The following is a 24,389-nucleotide window of genomic DNA, read 5'->3' as shown; positions in this document are numbered from 1 at the left end:
GAATCGGTCTTAAATTATTGTATTGGACTGTTCAGAGTATTGTTTCATTCTCCAAACCCACACGCTTCCTTCTGCACATGCTCAGTTTAAGTCAAAACTGGATGTTTCAGCAAAATAATGAAACACATCCAGGACATGACATGTTGAAACGGTCAAGAATTTAGTTTTGTAATTTTTTCCTTGTTCACAATAAATAGAAATTTTAATTTGCATTTGTTTGTGAATCCGTGTATCATTCGTTCTTTTCATATTCAACTGAGAATCCACAAAATGAGTAGTAAGTTCTGGGTCATACCAAATCGGATATCAAAAATGTCAATGTGAAACCCAACATTTGGACCATTTGCTTATTTCCAATTTTGAATTTGTGCGTTCAATCGAAAGAATGAAAAACAACTTGTTTTCTTGATATTTGATTTGTACATGAATAATGAAATAACAAGCAATTTTCTTCATTTTCCGACTGTAGATTCTCAGTTGAATAAGAAAAAAATGAATGATACATAGATTTTTGTGTCTGTCTGACCCAGTCACACCTTTTGAAACACAAAAAAAAGACTTTCCTGTAAATATTTCAAGATAATATTTGAGATTGTGTAAACGCTTAAAGGGTGTCTGAAAACGTATTTTTCCACTAGTGTAGCCTTTTGACCAAGGTTCTAATAGTTTAGGATTTTTCATCATAGTTTAGTTTTATTTAGTTTTGACTTTTTTTTCTCCAGTTCAGTTAGTTTTAATTTGTTTTTAGAGGTGGTTTGCTAGTTTTTATTCGTTTGCGTTCTTTTCTAAATGCTTAGTTTTAGTTTAGTTTTATTTTTCATCTCTTTTCTCTTCTTCTCTGTCGTCGTATTCAAATAAATCCCAGACAGGACTCTGCTGCTTTCTCCCAACTTTAGTCTCCATGTTTCCAGGTAGAGTGGGGACCAGAAGACGACTGGAAACCACTAGTGAACACAAGTGACGGACCAAAAAGTGTCGTATGGTGACAGCACAGAAAATTGCTTGAGGGAAATAAATCGATTTCATATTAATCCGACATTAACAAAGATGAAAATGAACAGGGGAGTAAGAAAATAACGCTTCTGCAATATATCGTGATATTTCATTTCACAATACTGCATCGATATTAAAAAGTACTGTAACAATATTTTTAGGTATTTATTTAAATGCAGATATAGCGGAGGTTCATTTTTGTTTTTTGTTTTTTTTTTGTTTATATTTTATTTATTATAATTAATTATTTAATTAATTATTAACACTCTTTTATTAAATAATGTTCGTTCCTTTGATGGGATTGCACAAAAATACTGTTCTGATGTTAGTTCTGAACAAATAGAATATGAACATTTGAACAGGATCTTAAACTGTAATGTCTGTAAAACAGAATTTCAGTTTGAACACAGGAACATTTTGTGATATATGTTATGACCCTGGGTCATAATTTGTCTATTTATATGTATATGTATGTGTTTTCTGTTTAGTGTGTGTGTTCTCCCCTGTCCTGTAGGTGTGCTGTGCCCCTTTTGTTTCCGTTTGTTGCAGGTGGTTGATTGGTGGAGCATGATTGCCCAGCCCTTTAAAGATGGCCCTGGAGCTCCCATCCTTGCTGGCTTTTGCCTCCTGTCAGCTCCCAACTCTGTGTTCGTGTGTGTGACCGTCAGTCTTCGATCCTGGAAAAATCTGATTGTTTGTAGTTGTAAATAGTTTTGTTAAATTGAACCTTTTTCTGGTAGGGGAGGTCGGCTCTTTTGTTTTCACCTTTTCTCCTGTTTTTTTTTTTAGGTAGTTAGGTAAGTTTTCTGTATTTTATTTCCTGCATTTATTTTGGTTAGGTAAGTTAGTAAATTGTAAAAGAAGATATTTTGTTTGTTGTTTTAGCCGCTCCCTCCCCTAACCCTTCCTTAGTTGAACAAAATACTGATAATAAATATTGTAAATCTTAGTTTTTGACTGACGTGTGTGCTTGGGAGCTGGGAGGGGACAAAAGTTGAGCCTATTATGTTCGCCCTGGTGAACCCCTAGGCCGGGGCGTAACATATAACATTAGATCCTGCTAGGATCAAATAAAAATGTGTTTAGTATTTATACATATTTCTGGTGTAATTCAATTCTTCCAGGAAATAATCATTTAAAAAAAAGAAACAAACAAAAAATTGCCTTTTTAACAGTATCATGATATATCGTAATATATCGTACCGTGATCCTAGCGTTGTGATTTGTATCTTATTCCGAGGTTCTTGCCGATACACAGCCCTAAAAACGAAGGGAATTTTATCCATAATTTTTATCCGTTTTAGATAGTTTTGTAAACACACAATACAGTTTCAGTTATGTTTTTTTTCTTTTAATTATAGTTTTTATTTATTTCAGTTAACGAAAATGTTTTTACAATTCTAGTTTTCGTCATTTCGTTAGCTTTCGTTAACGATAATAACCTTGCTTTCGACTTGGACTAATAGGAGAGAGCAGCAGAGTGAAGGCGTTTATTGTCAAACCCTGACATTATTCAGATTGTTTTCAGTTCCTGGAGCTTTAAGCAGTGTTGTTGTTTTTTTTTTAAATTAATTTATTCTATATAAATATTTATGACTTCAGAATCCTAATTAAACACATCACAAACCTGCAGCTGTTTTGATGGCGCTCTCCACGTTCCACATCGCCGAACACATCAGCATGTATGTTATTAAATGTATCTTGGAAACTGAACAGACCTCCGCCCACACCAGTGTAATCCTGCCTCTGTTTTTTCCCAGTTGTATAAGATGTGGTTTCTCTACAACCTGATGTGTACGACTGGAACAGAGCAGAGGATTCCTGTGTATTCAGGGTTGAGAAATGTATGAGCTCGTTAGTCAGATCATATATTTCTGATGTGTGTGGCAGCATGTTCACTGTTTCTGATTGTGTAAATGTGTGCAAATACGTATATTATTGGCCTGTTTTTGTTTTTTTTTTCCTGTGTGTGTGTATTGGCGAGGGGGATTTCAGCTCAGTCATTTCAAGTGCAGTGCAGGTATTTTCCTCCATGAACCCTGTGTGTGTCCACAGTCTGCTGCCATGGGAATGAGTGTGTGAACAGGGCTTTTTGTGCACATGCAGGTGTGTGTCGGTGTGCATGCTTGTGAGTGTGTTGAGTTGCGTTGGCCTTTGTGCTGCGGTCTGAAAATACACCCTCCAGTCTTCATCCGTGACCTCTAGAAGATGCTTTGCCTCCGGTTCTTTCCTCGACCTGAAGAAAAACGCAGTCGTTTTAACACATAAAGTGTAAAAAGCGCACATTTGACATAAAAACACAACCAATAAAGCCTTAAGCGCAGGATGCTTTGTTCTTTAGACAACCATTTTTTCTGTTTCTTAACAGCGTGGGTTGAGTGGAAAAGTCTATCATGTTGTATGTTTCAGTATTTTCTCATCTGGAATTACAAGTGCAGGAGATTTCCACTTATCTAATAACCTGAAGTAAAACATTTGCACCTGATACAGCGGATAAACTGTCAGTAAGATTTGCTGTATTTGTTACATAAGCAGCTTATTAGGGAATATCAACAGTAAATATAATGAATCATTTGATGAGTCCTAATTTATTTTCATTTGGGTGTTCGTTCCTCAGGGGCTGCAGTATTGTGGTCTTTTCATTTGTGTAAAGTAAACAAACTGAGTATGTCCGCTTCCTCTCCACTTGCTAATTAGCAGAATCCGTCTGCAGACACTTTCAGCTCATTTGAGATGAAGTAGAGCTAATTTCACGTCTGCTCCATTTCACTTTGGAAAGTGTTACCCACAAGGATAATCAGTATTATCTTGTGTGTTTTTTACACTCATTAAAAGTTACCTCTCGGACAGTATTATATCATGACGAAGACACTGGAAATGGAATTTTAAGGAGAGCACACGGTGCATGTGATGTCATTCTCATCATCTGTTCTGATGGTCACTATGTTTAACCTATGTTTATATGTAGCCAAGTGTTTTTTTTTTAACCCTTTCATGCATGAATTATGAGAACCTTAGTCAAGATTTTTTTTTCTGGAGTGTTTTTATACCTCCTTAGGCATAAAAAAAATTGCAATCAAGTTTTTTTTTTCATGGAGTTACAAAAATGTCCATACATTAAATTTTTTAAGTAAAGAAATATGTATTTAAAACCCAGTATCAGAAAGTAAAATAAAAACAATGAAATAAAAACATTTTTAAGGCTGCTAATTTGATGTTTTCTCACATTTTACTATACTCCAATGCTAGTTATTACCTCATATAATATGCAAAAAACAACTCTTTTTGTCTAACAAATAACTGATTTACACTTAAACATGTTATTGCAGATCAGGTTTATCAAGAACAGCAAAGTTATAGTAATGGTATGAATTGCAGTGTATTATGGGATGTTGCATAAGTGTCCACTGTGTTGGCTCATATGGAACTAAAGCAACAAAACCTGTGAATATACACGAGAACAGCTGGAGAAGAACTGTCCACTGGAGTGACCACTATGCATGAAAGGGTTAAATGGAAATTTCCCCCTCTCCGTTTACAAAACAAACATGCAGACATGATAGTTTTTGGAAAACTGTGTTTACACGGCCCCGTATATCTATACCACAGGTGTCAAACATGTGGCCCGGGGGCCAAATCTGGCCTGCCAAAGGTTCCATTCTGGTCCTGCAGGATAAAAGTGCAAAAATGAACCTGAACAGTCCAGGTTGTCCAAATCATTTTGGTTCAGGTTCCACATACAGACCAATGTGATCTACAGTACAAATAACTAGACAATTTCCACACGCGGAAATCGTGAGAGGGGCTCGGGGGTCGGGGGGGCATGTCGGTTCGACGTTGCCAAAGACTTAATGGCCGGAGGGGAATTCTGTGTTCTGAACCCCCATTCACTTTATATGGACAAGCTGAGTGCCAAAGTATGGCGGCTGACGGATGTCACCGTTAGTAGTAGTAATAGAAGTAATAGTAGTATTTTTAGTAGTAGTACTAATTTTAGTTGTAGTGGTAGTATCTTTAGTAGTATTTTTAGTACTAGTAGTAGTAGTAGTAGTAGTGGTATTTTTAATAGTAGTAGTAGTTGGAGTTGCCACAGCAACGGCGCTGCACTGACACACACAGAGAATGAAACTAACACACAGACCAGCAGGAATAGGCATAGACTGGAGCAGAACAGGTTCCAATCAACTGCTAATTATGGGAAAACCGTAAAACATAGGTGAAAACCGAAATGACCGTGAGCGTCAGAAGGACCTGGGGAACACACAGATGTAGGTTTTTTTCACATACTGTGAGAAATGACTGAGTTAGAGCAGTTTAAAAACAGTCAACTGACCAAGACAAGAAGGAATCTGCTAGAATGGAGAGTTAATGGGGGAAAGAAGGGATGAGCCTCCAAACTAGTGCCTGTCATTTCACTTTAAAAAGAGCTAGGTCTTCAAACATGGGTTCATATGAAGCCCAGGAACCATGGCTACGTTTTTGGAAAATGTCATTCAACTGCGATGTATCGTTTGGCCGGGAGGGCGATTTATTCAGAGAATTTTCAGGTGAATTTTCACTGCTCTTCCACTCTAGTGTGATGACATCACACACTCTAACTCAGGAAATTTGGACAATTTTCACTCAACCCAGGGGTTTTTGAAGACTCACCTATTGAAAACCGTAAACCTCATCCTCATACCAAGTACATTCGTGCGGAGAGGACAAAAATGTCTGCGTTTTAAAGTTTAAATGAAGTCTGTAGGTCAAAGTATGGTGAAGTAGTAGTGTCTGGAAAAAAGTGGACTTTTCTGGCTGATTTTTTCCTCTCCCCATTAGTTGTAGTCATGTGTGACCTGATTGGCTGATGCTGATCACCTGACACCTGAGCTTCAACTGTCTGTGTTCTATACTCTGTGTGTGTGTGTGTGTGTGTGTGTGTGTGTGTGTGTGTGTGTGTGTGTGAGTGTGTGTTAGTTTTTGAGTGTGTGTTTGTGTGTGTGTGTGTCAGTGTGTGAGTGTGTTTGTGCATGAGAGAGAATCAGTTTGAATCAGTTTAACAGTAATAGGAGGAGAAGGAGTACAAGTAACAGTAATAGTAGTATTTTTAGTAGCAGTAGTGGTAGTAGTAGTAGTATTTTCAGTAGTAGTAGTAGTAGTATTTTTAGTTGTAGTAGTAATAGTAGTAGTATTTTTTGTAGTAGTAGTATTTTTAGTAGTAGCACCTGTAATAGTAGTAATAGTATTTTTTAGTAGTAGTAGTAGTAGTAGTAGTATTTTTTGTAGTAGTTGTAGTAGCAGCAGTAGTAGTAGTAGTAGAATTTCTAGTAGTAGTAGTAGTAACATTAGTAGTATTTTTAGTTGTAGTAGTAGTATTAGTAGTAGTAGCAATTGTAGTAGTAGTAGTAATATTTTTTAGTAGTAGTAGTAGTAGCAGTAGTAGCATTTTTAATAGTAGTAGTAATCATAGTAGTAACAGCAGTAGTAGTATTAGTAGTCAGTATCTGTACTTAACAGACACCCAGCGTTGCTATGGACTCTCCAGGGTTGCTATGGGAGGAGAAACATGTCAGACTGATTCAGTTTATTGGACACACCTGGGACACAGAGCAGAGGGGCTGTTGCCGCAGCAACGGCGCTGCACTGACACACACAGAGAGAGAGAGACACACAGAGCAGCAGGAATAGACTGAGTGAGGCACTCAGAACAGGTCCCGGAAAACTGCTAATTATGGGAAAACCGTAAAAGATAGGTGAAAACCGACATGACCGTGAGCTTCAGAAGGACCTGGGGAATGCACAGATGTAGATTTTTTTCACGTACTGTGAGAAATGACTGAGTTAGGGCAGTTTAAAAACAGTCAACCGAGCAAGACAAGAAGGAATCTGCTATAATGGAGAGTTAATGGGGGAAAGAAGGGACTTGCCTCCAAACTAGTGCCTGTCATTTCACTTTAAAAAGAGCTAGGTCTTCAAACATGGGTTCATATGAAGCCCAGGAACCATGGCTACGTTTTTGGAAAATATCATTCGCCTGCGATGTATCGTTTGGCCGGGAGGGCGATTTATTCAGAGAATTTTCAGGTGAATTTTTCACTCCTTTCTCACTCTAGCTGCCGTTACCATGGGGACCACACACTCTAGAAATGAGGATTTTGAGTCAACCTGGGGGTTTTTGAAGACTCACCTATTGAAAACCGTAAACCTCATCCTCATAGCAAGTACATTCGTGCGGAGAGGACAAAAATGCCTGCGTTTTAAAGTTTAAATGAAGTCTCTAGGTGAAAGTATGGCGAAGTAGTAGTGGTTGGAAAAAAGGCAAGTTTTTTGTCACTCCCATTGAAAATGAATGGGGTTTTTCTTCGCATATTTGTGCGAAAACCGTAAGTGATATCGTTACCACGTGATGACACAGATAATCTTTGGGCCAAGCTGAACATTTCTGCGTTGACAGAATATTTTTAGGACAAATCGTTTGGGAATGGTAGCCACTTGAAAATGGCCCCATTCATTTCGGATGGAGAAATTTGACTGGTTTTTCGCAATTTTAACGAAATCCGTGCATCGGAATGGCACGCCAATAACATAGCACACGATTCCCGAGCAGGACGCACATTTTTGTAATAACATGTGTTGGCCTATTTCCAGCGGTTCGGGCCGCATTAATCGGCGAAATTTTGTCCGGAAGATGAATAATATTAATAACTAGACAATTTCCACACGCGGAAATCGTGAGAGGGGCTCGGGGGTCGGGGGGGCATGTGGGTTCGACGTTACCAAAGACTTCATGGTCGGAGGGGAATTCTGTGTTCTGAACCCCCATTCACTTTATATGGACAATCTGTGTGTCAAAGTTTGGCAGCTGACGGATGTCACCGTTAGTAGTAGTAATAGAAGTAGTAGTAGTATTTTTAGTAGTAGTAGTATTTTTAGTAGTTGTATCAGTAGTAGTTGCCACAGCGACGGCGCTGCACTGACACACACACAGAATGAAACTGACACAGAGCAGCAGGAATAGGCTGAGACTGGAGCAGAACAGGTCCCGAGAAACTGCTAATTAAAGGAAAACCGTAAAAGATAGGAGAAAACTGAAATGACCGTGAGCGTCAAAAGGACCTGGGGAACATACAGATGTAGGTTTTTTTCCCGTACTGTGAAAAATGACTGAGTTAGGGCAGTTTAAAAACAGTCAACTGACCAAGAAAAGAAGGAATCCGCTACAATGGAGAGTCAATGGGAGAAAGAAGGGATGAGCCTCCAAACTAGTGCCTGTCATTTCACTTTAAAAAGAGCTAGGTCTTCAAACATGGGTTCATATGAAGCCCAGGAACCATGGCTACGTTTTTGGAAAATATCATTCGCCTGCGATGTATGGTTTTGCCGGGAAGGCGATTTATTTACAGAATTTTCAGTTGAATTTTCACTGCTCTTCCACTCTAGTGTGATGACATCACACACTCTAACTCAGGAAATTTGGACAATTTTCACTCAACCCAGGGGTTTTTGAAGACTCACCTATTGAAAACCGTAAACCCCATCCTCATAACAAGTACAGTCGTGCGGAGAGGACAAAAATGCCTGCGTTTTAAAGTTTCAATGAAGTCTGTAGGTCAAAGTATGGCGAAGTAGTAGTGTCTGGAAAAAAGTGGACTTTTCTGGCTGATTTTTTCCTCTCCCCATTAGTTGTAGTCATGTGTGACCTGATTGGCTGATGCTGATCACCTGACACCTGAGCTTCAACTGTCTGTGTTCTATACTCTGTGTGTGTGTGTGTGTGTGTGTGTGTGTGTTGTGTGTGTGTATGAGAGAGAATCAGTTTGAATCAGTTTATTCTATCAGTAAAAGGAGGAGAAGTAGAAGGAGAAGTAGTAATAGAAGTAGTATTTTTAGTAGTAGTGGTAGTAGTAGTTGTAGTAGTAGTAGTAGTATTTTTAGTAATACTAGTAGTAGTATTTTTAGTAGTAGTAGTAGTAGAAGTAGTTTTCATAGTAGTAGTAGTATTTGTAGTAGTAGTAGTATTTTTATTAGTAGTAGTAGTAATAGTAGTCGTATTTTTAGTAATAGTAGTAGTACTTTCAGTAGTAGTGGTTGTATTTTTAGTAGTAGTAGTAGTTATCATAGTAGTAAAAGTAATAGTAGTAGTATCAGTACTGTCTCACACACCCAGCGTTGCTATGGACTCTCCAGGGTTGCTATGGGAGGAGAAACATGTCAGACTGATTCAGTTTATTGGACACACCTGGGACACAGAGCAGAGGGGCTGTTGCCGCAGCAACGGCGCTGCACTGACACACACAGAGAGAGAGAGACACACAGAGCAGCAGGAATAGACTGAGTGAGTCACTCAGAACAGGTCCCGGAAAACTGCTAATTATGGGAAAACCATAAAAGATAGGTGAAAACCGAAATGACCGTGAGCGTCAGAAGGACCTGGGGAACACACAGATGTAGGTTTTTTTCACATACTGTGAGAAATGACTGAGTTAGAGCAGTTTAAAAACAGTCAACTGACCAAGACAAGAAGGAATCCGCTACAATGGAGAGTTAATGGAGGAAAGAAGGGATGAGCCTCCAAACTAGTGCCTGTCATTTCTCTTTAAAAAGAGCTAGGTCTTCAAACATGGGTTCATATGAAGCCCAGGAACCATGGCTACGTTTTTGGAAAATGTCATTCGCCTGCGATGTATCGTTTGGCCGGGAGGGCGATTTATTCAGAGAATTTTCAGTTGAATTTTCACTGCTCTCACACTCTAGTGTGATGACATCACCCACTCTAACTCAGGAAATTTTGAGAATTTTCACTCAACCCAGGGGTTTTTGAAGACTCACCTATTGAAAACCGTAAACCCCATCCTCATACCAAGTACATTCGTGCGGAGAGGACAAAAATGCCTGCGTTTTAAAGTTTAAATGAAGTCTGTAGGTGAAAGTATGGTGAAGTAGTAGTGTCTGGAAAAAAGTGGACTTTTCTGGCTGATTTTTTCATCTCCCCATTCATTTCTATGGGACTTTTTTCGCGTGTTTTTCGCGAATAACTCTGCGAAACATTCACGAATCTCTATGAAAATAACATAGCACACTATTCCCGATGAAACCGCACGTTTTAATGTATATTGTGCAGGGGTCTTTCCAGCGGTTCGGGCCCTATTAATCGGCGAAAATGTGTCCGGAAGATGAAGATGAAAAATAATAATAACTAGACAATTTCCACACGCGGAAATCGTGAGAGGGGCTCGGGGGTCGGGGGGGCATGTCGGTTCGACGTTACCAAAGACTTCATGGTCGGAGGGGAATTCTGTGTTCTGAACCCCCATTCACTTTATATGGACAATCTGTGTGTCAAAGTTTGGCAGCTGACAGACGTCACCGTTAGTAGTAGTAATAGAAGTAGTAGTAGTATTTTTAGTAGTAGTAGTATTTTTAGTAGTTGTATCAGTAGTAGTTGCCACAGCGACGGCGCTGCACTGACACACACACAGAATGAAACTGACACAGAGCAGCAGGAATAGGCTGAGACTGGAGCAGAACAGGTCCCGAGAAACTGCTAATTACAGGAAAACCGTAAAAGATAGGAGAAAACTGAAATGACCATGAGCATCAGAGAGACCTGGGGAACATACAGATGTAGGTTTTTTTCCCGTACTGTGAAAAATGACTGAGTTAGGGCAGTTTAAAAACAGTCAACTGACCAAGACAAGAAGGAATCCGCTACAATGGAGAGTCAATGGGAGAAAGAAGGGATGAGCCTCCAAACTAGTGCCTGTCATTTCACTTTAAAAAGAGCTAGGTCTTCAAACATGGGTTCATATGAAGCCCAGGAACCATGGCTACGTTTTTGGAAAATATCATTCGCCTGCGATGTATGGTTTTGCCGGGAGGGCGATTTATTTACAGAATTTTCAGTTGAATTTTCACTGCTCTTCCACTCTAGTGTGATGACATCACACACTCTAACTCAGGAAATTTGGACAATTTTCACTCAACCCAGGGGTTTTTGAAGACTCACCTATTGAAAACCGTAAACCCCATCCTCATACCAAGTACATTCATGCGGAGAGGACAAAAATGCCTGCGTTTTAAAGTTTCAATGAAGTCTGTAGGTCAAAGTATGGCGAAGTAGTAGTGTCTGGAAAAAAGTGGACTTTTCTGGCAGATTTTTTCCTCTCCCCATTAGTTGTAGTCATGTGTGACCTGATTGGCTGATGCTGATCACCTGACACCTGAGCTTCAACTGTCTGTGTTCTATACTCTGTGTGTGTGTGTGTGTGTGTGTGTGTGTGTGGTGTGTGCGTGTGTGTGAGGGTGTGTGTGTGTGTGTGTATGAGAGAGAATCAGTTTGAATCAGTTTATTCTATCAGTAAAAGGAGGAGAAGTAGAAGGAGAAGTAGTAATAGAAGTAGTATTTTTAGTAGTAGTGGTAGTAGTAGTTGTAGTAGTAGTAGTAGTAGTAGTATTTTTAGTAATACTAGTAGTAGTATTTTAGTAGTAGTAGTAGTAGAAGTAGTTTTCATAGTAGTAGTAGTATTTGTAGTAGTAGTAGTATTTTTATTAGTAGTAGTAGTAATAGTACTCGTATTTTTAGTAATAGTAGTAGTACTTTCAGTAGTAGTGGTTGTATTTTTAGTAGTAGTAGTAGTTATCATAGTAGTAAAAGTAATAGTAGTCGTATCAGTACTGTCTCACACACCCAGCGTTGCTATGGACTCTCCAGGGTTGCTATGGGAGGAGAAACATGTCAGACTGATTCAGTTTATTGGACACACCTGGGACACAGAGCAGAGGGGCTGTTGCCGCAGCAACGGCGCTGCACTGACACACACAGAGAGAGAGAGACACACAGAGCAGCAGGAATAGACTGAGTGAGGCACTCAGAATAGGTCCCGGAAAACTGCTAATTATGGGAAAACCGTAAAAGATAGGTGAAAACCGAAATGACCGTGAGCGTCAGAAGGACCTGGGGAACACACAGATGTAGTTTTTTTTCACGTACTGTGAGAAATGACTGAGTTAGGGCAGTTTAAAAACAGCCAACCGAGCAAGACAAGAAGGAATCTGCTATAATGGAGAGTTAATGGGGGAAAGAAGGGACTTGCCTCCAAACTAGTGCCTGTCATTTCACTTTAAAAAGAGCTAGGTCTTCAAACATGGGTTCATATGAAGCCCAGGAACCATGGCTACGTTTTTGGAAAATATCATTCGCCTGCGATGTATCGTTTGGCCGGGAGGGCGATTTATTCAGAGAATTTTCAGGTGAATTTTCACTGCCTTCTCACTCTAGCTGCCGTTACCATGGGGACCACACACTCTAGGAAATTGAGGATTTTGAGTCAACCATGGGGTTTTTGAAGACTCACCTATTGAAAACCGTAAACCTCATCCTCATAGCAAGTACATTCGTGCGGAGAGGACAAAAATGCCTGCGTTTTAAAGTTTAAATGAAGTCTCTAGGTGAAAGTATGGCTGAAGTAGTAGTGTCTGGAAAAAAGGGCACGTTTTTGTCACTCCCATTGAAAATGAATGGGGTTTTTCTTCGCATATTGTGCGAAAACCGTAAGTGATATCGTTACCACGTGATGACACAGATAATCTTTGGGCCAAGCTGAACATTTCTGCGTTGACAGAATATTTTTAGGACAAATCGTTTGGGAATGGTAGCCACTTGAAAATGGCCCCATTCATTTCGGATGGAGAAATTTGACTGGTTTTTCGCAATTTTAACGAAATCCGTGCATCGGAATGGCACGCCTATAACATAGCACACTATTCCCGAGCAGGACGCACATTTTTGTAATAACATGTGTGGGTCTATTTCCAGCGGTTCGGGCCGCATTAATCGGCGAAAAGTGGCGGAAGATGAAGAATAACTAGACAATTTCCACATGCGGAAATCGTGAGAGGGGCTCGGGGGTCGGGGGGGCATGTCGGTTCGACGTTACCAAAGACTTCATGGTCGGAGGGGAATTGTGTGTTCTGAACCCCCATTCACTTTATATGGACAATCTGTGTGTCAAAGTTTGGCAGCTGACAGACGTCACCGTTAGTAGTAGTAATAGAAGTAGTAGTAGTATTTTTAGTAGTAGTAGTATTTTTAGTAGTTGTATCAGTAGTAGTTGCCACAGCGACGGCGCTTCACTGACACACACACAGAATGAAACTGACGCAGAGCAGCAGGAATAGGCTGAGACTGGAGCAGAACAGGTCCCGAGAAACTGTAAATTAAAGGAAAACCGTAAAAGATAGGAGAAAACTGAAATGACCGTGAGCGTCAAAAGGACCTGGGGAACATACAGATGTAGGTTTTTTTCTCGTACTGTGAAAAATGACTGAGTTAGGGCAGTTTAAAAACAGTCAACTGACAAAGACAAGAAGGAATCTGCTACAATGGAGAGTCAATGGGAGAAAGAAGGGATGAGCCTCCAAACTAGTGCCTGTCATTTCACTTTAAAAAGAGCTAGGTCTTCAAACATGGGTTCATATGAAGCCCAGGAACCATGGCTACGTTTTTGGAAAATATCATTCGCCTGCGATGTATGGTTTTGCCGGGAAGGCGATTTATTTACAGAATTTTCAGTTGAATTTTCTCTGCTCTTCCACTCTAGTGTGATGACATCACACACTCTAACTCAGGAAATTTGGACAATTTTCACTCAACCCAGGGGTTTTTGAAGACTCACCTATTGAAAACCGTAAACCCCATCCTCATAACAAGTACAGTCGTGCGGAGAGGACAAAAATGCCTGCGTTTTAAAGTTTCAATGAAGTCTGTAGGTCAAAGTATGGCGAAGTAATAGTGTCTGGAAAAAAGTGGACTTTTCTGGCTGATTTTTTCCTCTCCCCATTAGTTGTAGTCATGTGTGACCTGATTGGCTGATGCTGATCACCTGACACCTGAGCTTCAACTGTCTGTGTTCTATACTCTGTGTGTGTGTGTGTGTGTGTGTGTGTGTGTGTGTGTGTGTGTGTGTGTGTGTGTGTATGAGAGAGAATCAGTTTGAATCAGTTTATTCTATCAGTAAAAGGAGGAGAAGTAGAAGGAGAAGTAGTAATAGAAGTAGTATTTTTAGTAGTAGTGGTAGTAGTAGTTGTAGTAGTAGTAGTAGTATTTGTAGTAATACTAGTAGTAGTATTTTTAGTAGTAGTAGTAGTAGAAGTAGTTTTCATAGTAGTAGTAGTATTTGTAGTAGTAGTAGTATTTTTATTAGTAGTAGTAGTAATAGTAGTCGTATTTTTAGTAATAGTAGTAGTACTTTCAGTAGTAGTGGTTGTATTTTTAGTAGTAGTAGTAGTAACAGCAGTAGTAAGTATTAGTAGTACTATCAGTACTGTCTAACAGACACCCAGCGTTGCTATGGACTCTCCAGGGTTGCTATGGGAGGAGAAACATGTCAGACTGATTCAGTTTATTGGACACACCTGGGACACAGAGCAGAGGGGCTGTTGCCGCAGCAACGGCGCTGCACTGACACACACAGAGAGAGAGAGACACACAGAGCAGCAGGAATAGACTGAGTGAGGCACTCAGAACAGGTCCCGGAAAACTGCTAATTATGGGAAAACCGTACAAGATAGGTGAAAACCGAAATGACTGTGAGCGTCAGAAGGACCTGGGGAACACACAGATGTAGGTTTTTTTCACGTACTATGAGAAATGACTGAGTTAGAGCAGTGTAAAAACAGTCAACTGACCAAGACAAGAAGGAATCCGCTACAATGGAGAGTTAATGGGAGAAAGAAGGGATGAGCCTCCAAACTAGTGCCTGCCATTTCACTTTAAAAAGAGCTAGGTCTTCAAACATGGGTTCATATGAAGCCCAGGAACCATGGCTACGTTTTTGGAAAATGTCATTCACCTGCGATGTATGGTTTGGCCGGGAGGGCGATTTATTCAGAGAATTTTCAGGTGAATTTTCACTGCTCTCACACTCTAGTGTGATGACATCACCCACTCTAACTCAGGAAATTTTGAGAATTTTCACTCAACCCAGGGGTTTTTGAAGACTCACCTATTGAAAACCGTAAACCCCATCCTCATACAAAGTACATTCGTGCGGAGAGGACAAAAATGCCTGCGTTTTAAAGTTTAAATGAAGTCTGTAGGTGAAAGTATGGTGAAGTAGTAGTGTCTGGAAAAAAGTGGACTTTTCTGGCTGATTTTTTCATCTCCCCATTAGTTGTAGTCATGTGTGACCTGATTGGCTGATGCTGATCACCTGACACCTGAGCTTCAACTGTCTGTGTTCTATACTCTGTGTGAGTGTGTGTGTGTGTGTGTGTGTGTGTGTGTGTGTGTGTGTGCGTGTGTGCGTGTGTGTGAGGGTGTGTGTGTGTGTGTGTGTATGTGTATGAGAGAGAATCAGTTTGAATCAGTTTATTCTATCAGTAAAAGGAGGAGAAGTAGAAGGAGAAGTAGTAATAGAAGTAGTATTTTTAGTAGTAGTGGTAGTAGTAGTTGTAGTAGTATTTGCAGTAGTAGTAGTATTTTTAGTAATACTAGTAGTAGTATTTTTAGTAGTAGTAGTAGTAGAAGTAGTTTTCATAGTAGTAGTAGTATTTGTAGTAATAGTAGTATTTTTATTAGTAGTAGTAGTAATAGTACTCGTATTTTTAGTAATAGTAGTAGTACTTTCAGTAGTAGTGGTTGTATTTTTAGTAGTAGTAGTAGTTATCATAGTAGTAAAAGTAATAGTAGTCGTATCAGTACTGTCTCACACACCCAGCGTTGCTATGGACTCTCCAGGGTTGCTATGGGAGGAGAAACATGTCAGACTGATTCAGTTTATTGGACACACCTGGGACACAGAGCAGAGGGGCTGTTGCCGCAGCAACGGCGCTGCACTGACACACACAGAGAGAGAGAGACACACAGAGCAGCAGGAATAGACTGAGTGAGGCACTCAGAACAGGTCCCGGAAAACTGCTAATTATGGGAAAACCGTAAAACATAGGTGAAAACCGAAATGACCGTGAGCGTCAGAAGGACCTGGGGAACACACAGATGTAGTTTTTTTTCACGTACTGTGAGAAATGACTGAGTTAAGGCAGTTTAAAAACAGTCAACCGAGAAGGACAAGAAGAAATCTGCTATAATGGAGAGTTAATGGGGGAAAGAAGGGACTTGCCTCCAAACTAGTGCCTGTCATTTCACTTTAAAAAGAGCTAGGTCTTCAAACATGGGTTCATATGAAGCCCAGGAACCATGGCTACGTTTTTGGAAAATATCATTTGCCTGTGATGTATCGTTTGGCCGGGAGGGCGATTTATTCAGAGAATTTTCAGGTGAATTTTTCACTCCTTTCTCACTCTAGCTGCCGTTACCATGGGGACCACACACTCTAGAAATGAGGATTTTGAGTCAACCTGGGGGTCTTTGAAGACTCGCCTATTGAAAACCGTAAACCCTATCCTCACACCAAGTACATTCGCATGGAGAGGACAAAAATGCCTGCGTTTTAAAGTTTAAATGAAGTCTCTAGGTGAAAGTATGGCGAAGTAGTAGCGGTCGGAAAAAAGGCAAGTTTTTGTCACTCCCATTAGAAATGAATGGGGTTTTTCTTCGCATATTTGTGCGAAAACCGTAAGTGATATCGTTACCACGTGATGACACAGATAATCTTTGGGCCAAGCTGAACATTTCTGCGTTGACAGAATATTTTTAGGACAAATCGTTTGGGAATGGTAGCCACTTGAAAATGGCCCCATTCATTTCGGATGGAGAAATTTGACTGGTTTTTCGCAATTTTAACGAAATCCGTGCATCGGAATGGCCCGCAAATAACATAGCACACGATTCCCGAGCAGGACGCACATTTTTGTAATAACATGTGTTGGCCTTTTTTCCAGCGGTTCGGGCCGCATTAATCGGCGAAAAGTGGCGGAAGATGAATAATAACTAGACAATTTCCACACGCGGAAATCGTGAGAGGGGCTCGGGGGTCGGGGGGGCATGTCGGTTCGACGTTACCAAAGACTTCATGGTCGGAGGGGAATTCTGTGTTCTGAACCCCCATTCACTTTATATGGACAATCTGTGTGTCAAAGTTTGGCAGCTGACAGACGTCACCGTTAGTAGTAGTAATAGAAGTAGTAGTAGTATTTTTAGTAGTAGTAGTATTTTTAGTAGTTGTATCAGTAGTAGTTGCCACAGCGACGGCGCTGCACTGACACACACACAGAATGAAACTGACACAGAGCAGCAGGAATAGGCTGAGACTGGAGCAGAACAGGTCCCGAGAAACTGCTAATTACAGGAAAACTGTAAAAGATAGGTGAAAACTGAAATGACCATGAGCGTCAGAAGAGACCTGGGAACATACAGATGTAGGTTTTTTTTCCCGTACTGTGAAAAATGACTGAGTTAGGGCAGTTTAAAACAGTCAACTGACCAAGACAAGAAGGAATCCGCTACAATGGAGAGTTAATGGGAGAAAGAAGGGATGAGCCTCCAAACTAGTGCCTGTCATTTCACTTTAAAAAGAGCTAGGTCTTCAAACATGGGTTCATATGAAGCCCAGGAACCATGGCTACGTTTTTGGAAAATATCATTCGCCTGCGATGTATCGTTTTGCCGGGAGGGCGATTTATTACAGAGAATTTTCAGTTGAATTTTCTCTGCTCTTCCACTCTAGTGTGATGACATCACACACTCTAACTCAGGAAATTTGGACAATTTTCACTCAACCCAGGGGTTTTTGAAGACTCACCTATTGAAAACCGTAAACCCCATCCTCATACCAAGTACATTCATGCGGAGAGGACAAAAATGCCTGCGTTTTAAAGTTTCAATGAAGTCTGTAGGTCAAAGTATGGCGAAGTAGTAGTGTCTGGAAAAAAGTGGACTTTTCTGGCTGATTTTTTCCTCTCCCCATTAGTTGTAGTCATGTGTGACCTGATTGGCTGATGCTGATCACCTGACACCTGAGCTTCAACTGTCTGTGTTCTATACTCTGTGTGTGTGTGCGTGTGTGTGTGTGTGTGTGTGTGTGTGCGTGTGTGCGTGTGTGTGAGGGTGTGAGGGTGTGTGTGTGTGTGTGTGTATGTGTATGAGAGAGAATCAGTTTGAATCAGTTTATTCTATCAGTAAAAGGAGGAGAAGTAGAAGGAGAAGTAGTAATAGAAGTAGTATTTTTAGTAGTAGTGGTAGTAGTAGTTGTAGTAGTATTTGCAGTAGTAGTAGTATTTTTAGTAATACTAGTAGTAGTATTTTTAGTAGTAGTAGTAGTAGAAGTAGTTTTCATAGTAGTAGTAGTATTTGTAGTAATAGTAGTATTTTTATTAGTAGTAGTAGTAATAGTACTCGTATTTTTAGTAATAGTAGTAGTACTTTCAGTAGTAGTGGTTGTATTTTTAGTAGTAGTAGTAGTTATCATAGTAGTAAAAGTAATAGTAGTCGTATCAGTACTGTCTCACACACCCAGCGTTGCTATGGACTCTCCAGGGTTGCTATGGGAGGAGAAACATGTCAGACTGATTCAGTTTATTGGACACACCTGGGACACAGAGCAGAGGGGCTGTTGCCGCAGCAACGGCGCTGCACTGACACACACAGAGAGAGAGAGACACACAGAGCAGCAGGAATAGACTGAGTGAGGCACTCAGAACAGGTCCTGGAAAACTGCTAATTATGGGAAAACCGTAAAAGATAGGTGAAAACCGAAATGACCGTGAGCGTCAGAAGGACCTGGGGAAGACACAGATGTAGGTTTTTTTCACGTACTGTGAGAAATGACTGAGTTAGGCAGTTTAAAAACAGTCAACCGAGCAAGGACAAGAAGAATCTGCTATAATGGAGAGTTAATGGGGGAAAGAAGGGACTTGCCTCCAAACTAGTGCCTGTCATTTCACTTTAAAAAGAGCTAGGTCTTCAAACATGGGTTCATATGAAGCCCAGGAACCATGGCTACGTTTTTGGAAAATATCATTTGCCTGTGATGTATCGTTTGGCCGGGAGGGCGATTTATTCAGAGAATTTTCAGGTGAATTTTTCACTCCTTTCTCACTCTAGCTGCCGTTACCATGGGGACCACACACTCTAGAAATGAGGATTTTGAGTCAACCTGGGGGTTTTTGAAGACTCACCTATTGAAAACCGTAAACCTCATGCTCATAGCAAGTACATTCGTGCGGAGAGGACAAAAATGCCTGCGTTTTAAAGTTTAAATGAAGTCTCTAGGTGAAAGTATGGCGAAGTAGTAGTGGTTGGAAAAAAGGCAAGTTTTTTGTCACTCCCATTGAAAATGAATGGGGTTTTTCTTCGCATATTTGTGCGAAAACCGTAAGTGATATCGTTACCACGTGATGACACAGATAATCTTTGGGCCAAGCTGAACATTTCTGCGTTGACAGAATATTTTTAGGACAAATCGTTTGGGAATGGTAGCCACTTGAAAATGGCCCCATTCATTTCGGATGGAGAAATTTGACTGGTTTTTCGCAATTTTAACGAAATCCGTGCATCGGAATGGCACGCCTATAACATAGCACACTATTCCCGAGCAGGACGCACATTTTTGTAATAACATGTGTTGGTCTATTTCCAGCGGTTCGGGCCGCATTAATCGGCGAAAAGTGGCGGAAGATGAATAATAATAACTAGACAATTTCCACACGCGGAAATCGTGAGAGGGGCTCGGGGGTCGGGGGGGCATGTCGGTTCGACGTTACCAAAGACTTCATGGTCGGAGGGGAATTCGTGTGTTCTGAACCCCCATTCACTTTATATGGACAATCTGTGTGTCAAAGTTTGGCAGCTGACAGACGTCACCGTTAGTAGTAGTAATAGAAGTAGTAGTAGTATTTTTAGTAGTAGTAGTATTTTTAGTAGTTGTATCAGTAGTAGTTGCCACAGCGACGGCGCTTCACTGACACACACACAGAATGAAACTGACACAGAGCAGCAGGAATAGGCTGAGACTGGAGCAGAACAGGTCCCTATAAACTGCTAATTACAGGAAAATCGTAAAAGATAGGTGAAAACTGAAATGACCATGAGCGTCAGAGAGACCAAGGGAACATAAAGATGCAGGTTTTTTTCCCGTACTGTGAGAAATGACTGAGTTAGAGCAGTTTAAAAACAGTGAACTGACCAAGACAAGAAGGAATCCGCTACAATGGAGAGTTAATGGGAGAAAGAAGGGATGAGCCTCCAAACTAGTGCCTGTCATTTCACTTTAAAAAGAGCTAGGTCTTCAAACATGGGTTCATATGAAGCCCAGGAACCATGGCTACGTTTTTGGAAAATATCATTCGCCTTCGATGTATCGTTTGGCCGGGAGGGCGATTTATTCAGAGAATTTTCAGTAGAATTTTCTCTGCTCTTCCACTCTAGTGTGATGACATCACACACTCTAACTCAGGAAATTTGGACAATTTTCACTCAACCCAGGGGTTTTTGAAGACTCACCTATTGAAAACCGTAAATCCCCATCCTCATACAAGTACATTCATGTGCGAGAGGACAAAAATGCCTGCGTTTTAAAGTTTCAATGAAGTCTGTAGGTCAAAGTATGGCGAAGTAGTAGTGTCTGGAAAAAAGTGGACTTTTCTGGCTGATTTTTTCCTCTCCCCATTAGTTGTAGTCATGTGTGACCTGATTGGCTGATGCTGATCACCTGACACCTGAGCTTCAACTGTCTGTGTTCTATACTCTGTGTGTGTGTGTGTGTGTGTGTGTGTGTGTGTGTGTGTGTGTGTGTGTGTGTATGAGAGAGAATCAGTTTGAATCAGTTTATTCTATCAGTAAAAGGAGGAGAAGTAGAAGGAGAAGTAGTAATAGAAGTAGTATTTTTAGTAGTAGTGGTAGTAGTAGTTGTAGTAGTAGTAGTGGTATTTTTAGTAATACTAGTAGTAGTATTTTTAGTAGTAGTAGTAGTAGAAGTAGTTTTCATAGTAGTAGTAGTATTTGTAGTAGTAGTAGTATTTTTATTAGTAGTAGTAGTAATAGTAGTCGTATTTTTAGTAATAGTAGTAGTACTTTCAGTAGTAGTGGTTGTATTTTTAGTAGTAGTAGTAGTTATCATAGTAGTAAAGTAATAGTAGTCGTATCAGTACTGTCTCACACACCCAGCGTTGCTATGGACTCTCCAGGGTTGCTATGGGAGGAGAAACATGTCAGACTGATTCAGTTTATTGGACACACCTGGGACACAGAGCAGAGGGGCTGTTGCCGCAGCAACGGCGCTGCACTGACACACACAGAGAGAGAGAGACACACAGAGCAGCAGGAATAGACTGAGTGAGGCACTCAGAACAGGTCCTGGAAAACTGCTAATTATGGGAAAACCGTAAAAGATAGGTGAAAACCGAAATGACCGTGAGCGTCACAAGGACCGGGGGAACACACAGATGTAGGTTTTTTTCACGTACTGTGAAAAATGACTGAGTTAGAGCAGTGTAAAAACAGTCAACTGACCAAGACAAGAAGAATCCGCTACAATGGAGAGTTAATGGAGGAAAGAAGGGACTTCCCTCCAAACTAGTGCCTGTCATTTCACTTAAAAAAGAGCTAGGTCTTCAAACATGGGTTCATATGAAGCCCAGGAACCATGGCTACGTTTTTGGAAAATATCATTTGCCTGTGATGTATCGTTTGGCCGGGAGGGCGATTTATTCAGAGAATTTTCAGGTGAATTTTTCACTCCTTTCTCACTCTAGCTGCCGTTACCATGGGGACCACACACTCTAAAAATGAGGATTTTGAGTCAACCTGGGGGTTTTTGAAGACTCACCTATTGAAAACCGTAAACCTCATGCTCATAGCAAGTACATTCGTGCGGAGAGGACAAAAATGCCTGCGTTTTAAAGTTTAAATGAAGTCTCTAGGTGAAAGTATGGCGAAGTAGTAGTGGTTGGAAAAAAGGCAAGTTTTTTGTCGCTCCCATTGAAAATGAATGGGGTTTTTCTTCGCATATTTGTGCGAAAACCGTAAGTGATATCGTTACCACGTGATGACACAGATAATCTTTGGGCCAAGCTGAACATTTCTGCGTTGACAGAATATTTTTAGGACAAATCGTTTGGGAATGGTAGCCACTTGAAAATGGCCCCATTCATTTCGGATGGAGAAATTTGACTGGTTTTTCGCAATTTTAACGAAATCCGTGCATCGGAATGGCACGCCAATAACATAGCACACGATTCCCGAGCAGGACGCACATTTTTGTAATAACATGTGTTGGCCTATTTCCAGCGGTTCGGGCCGCATTAATCGGCGAAAAGTGGCGGAAGATGAATAATAATAATAACTAGACAATTTCCACACGCGGAAATCGTGAGAGGGGCTCGGGGGTCGGGGGGGCATGTCGGTTCGACGTTACCAAAGACTTCACGGTCGGAGGGGAATTCTGTGTTCTGAACCCCCATTCACTTTATATGGACAATCTGTGTGTCAAAGTTTGGCAGCTGACAGACGTCACCGTTAGTAGTAGTAATAGAAGTAGTAGTAGTATTTTTAGTAGTAGTAGTATTTTTAGTAGTTGTATCAGTAGTAGTTGCCACAGCGACGGCGCTGCACTGACACACACACAGAATGAAACTGACACAGAGCAGCAGGAATAGGCTGAGACTGGAGCTGAACAGGTCCCGAGAAACTGCTAATTACAGGAAAACCGTAAAAGATAGGAGAAAACTGAAATGACCGTGAGCGTCAAAAGGACCTGGGGAACATACAGATGTAGGTTTTTTTCCCGTACTGTGAAAAATGACTGAGTTAGGGCATTTTAAAAACAGTCAACTGACCAAGAAAAGAAGGAATCCGCTACAATGGAGAGTCAATGGGAGAAAGAAGGGATGAGCCTCCAAACTAGTGCCTGTCATTTCACTTTAAAAAGAGCTAGGTCTTCAAACATGGGTTCATATGAAGCCCAGGAACCATGGCTACGTTTTTGGAAAATATCATTCACCTGCGATGTATGGTTTTGCCGGGAGGGCGATTTATTTACAGAATTTTCAGTTGAATTTTCACTGCTCTTCCACTCTAGTGTGATGACATCACACACTCTAACTCAGGAAATTTGGACAATTTTCACTCAACCCAGGGGTTTTTGAAGACTCACCTATTGAAAACCGTAAACCCCATCCTCATACCAAGTACATTCATGCGGAGAGGACAAAAATGCCTGCGTTTTAAAGTTTAAATGAAGTCTGTAGGTCAAAGTATGGCGAAGTAGTAGTGTCTGGAAAAAAGTGGACTTTTCTGGCATTTTTTTCCTCTCCCCATTAGTTGTAGTCATGTGTGACCTGATTGGCTGATGCTGATCACCTGACACCTGAGCTTCAACTGTCTGTGTTCTATACTCTGTGTGTGTGTGTGTGTGTGTGTGTGTGTGTGTGTGTGTGTGTGTGTGTATGTGTGTGTGTGTGTGAGTTTTTGAGTGTGTGTTTCAGTGTGTGTGTCAGTGTGTGAGTGTGTTTGTGCATGAGAGAGAATCAGTTTGAATCAGTTTTAACAGTAATAGGAGGAGAAGGAGAAGGAGTACAAGTAACAGTAATAGTAGTATTTTGGTAGCAGTAGTGGTAGTAGTAGTAGTATTTTCAGTAGTAGTAGTAGTAGTATTTTTAGTAGTAGTAGTAATAGTAGTAGTATTTTTTGTAGTAGTAGTATTTTTAGTAGTAGCACCTGTAATAGTAGTAATAGTATTTTTTAGTAGGAGTAGTAGTAGTATTTTTTGTAGTAGTTGTAGTAGCAGCAGTAGTAGTAGTAGTAGAATTTCTAGTAGTAGTAGTAGTAACATTAGTAGTATTTTTAGTTGTAGTAGTAGTAGTAGTAGTAGTAGCAATTGTAGTAGTAGTAGTAATATTTTTTAGTAGTAGTAGCAGTGGTAGCATTTTTAATAGTAGTAGTAATCATAGTATTAACAGCAGTAGTAGTATTAGTAGTAGTATCTGTACTTTAACAGACACACAGCGTTGCTATGGACTCTCCAGGGTTGCTATGGGAGGAGAAACATGTCAGACTGATTCAGTTTATTGGACACACCTGGGACACACACAGAGCAGTGGCGCCGTTGCCGTGGAGACGCTCAGTGCAGGTCAGAGAGACACAGAGAAATGGAGCAGATTTAAGCCTCTGAAAAGAAAAAAAACAGCTCCCGCAAAACTGCTAATTACGGGAAAACCGTATAAGATTGGAGAAAACCGAAATGACCGTGAGTGTCAGAAGGACCTGGGGAACACACAGATGTAGGTTTTTTTCACATACTGTGAGAAATGACTGAGTTAGAGCAGTTTAAAAACAGTCAACTGACCATGACAAGAAGGAACCTGCTACAATGGAGAGTTAATGGAGGAAAGAAGGGATGAGCCTCCAAACTAGTGCCTGTCATTTCTCTTTAAAAAGAGCTAGGTCTTCAAACATGGGTTCATATGAAGCCCAGGAACCATGGCTACGTTTTTGGAAAATGTCATTCAACTGCGATGTATCG

The 24,389-nt window shown here is 40.6% G+C and overlaps 1 protein-coding gene across 3 annotated transcripts in view; it reads right to left on the bottom strand.

The window, feature by feature from the left end:
• Positions 1 to 2,948: 2,948 nt before the first annotated feature.
• The window catches only part of cdk18 (cyclin dependent kinase 18), a 154,853-nt gene continuing 133,412 nt past the window's right edge, over positions 2,949 to 24,389 (bottom strand). For all 3 annotated transcript variants that reach the window (XM_030135219.1, XM_030135220.1, XM_030135221.1), the window contains one exon: positions 2,949 to 3,229. In XM_030135219.1, the coding sequence (XP_029991079.1) occupies positions 3,195 to 3,229 (35 nt within the window). In that variant the 3' untranslated portion in view covers positions 2,949 to 3,194. The remainder of the gene's footprint in view (positions 3,230 to 24,389) is intronic.

This window comes from Sphaeramia orbicularis, chromosome 5 (genome assembly GCF_902148855.1).
Source record: "Sphaeramia orbicularis chromosome 5, fSphaOr1.1, whole genome shotgun sequence".
NCBI classification, from domain to species: Eukaryota; Metazoa; Chordata; class Actinopteri; order Kurtiformes; family Apogonidae; genus Sphaeramia; species Sphaeramia orbicularis.
The sequence above is the reverse complement of the archived record's forward strand: the minus strand, read 5'-3'. Positions and strand labels throughout refer to the sequence as shown.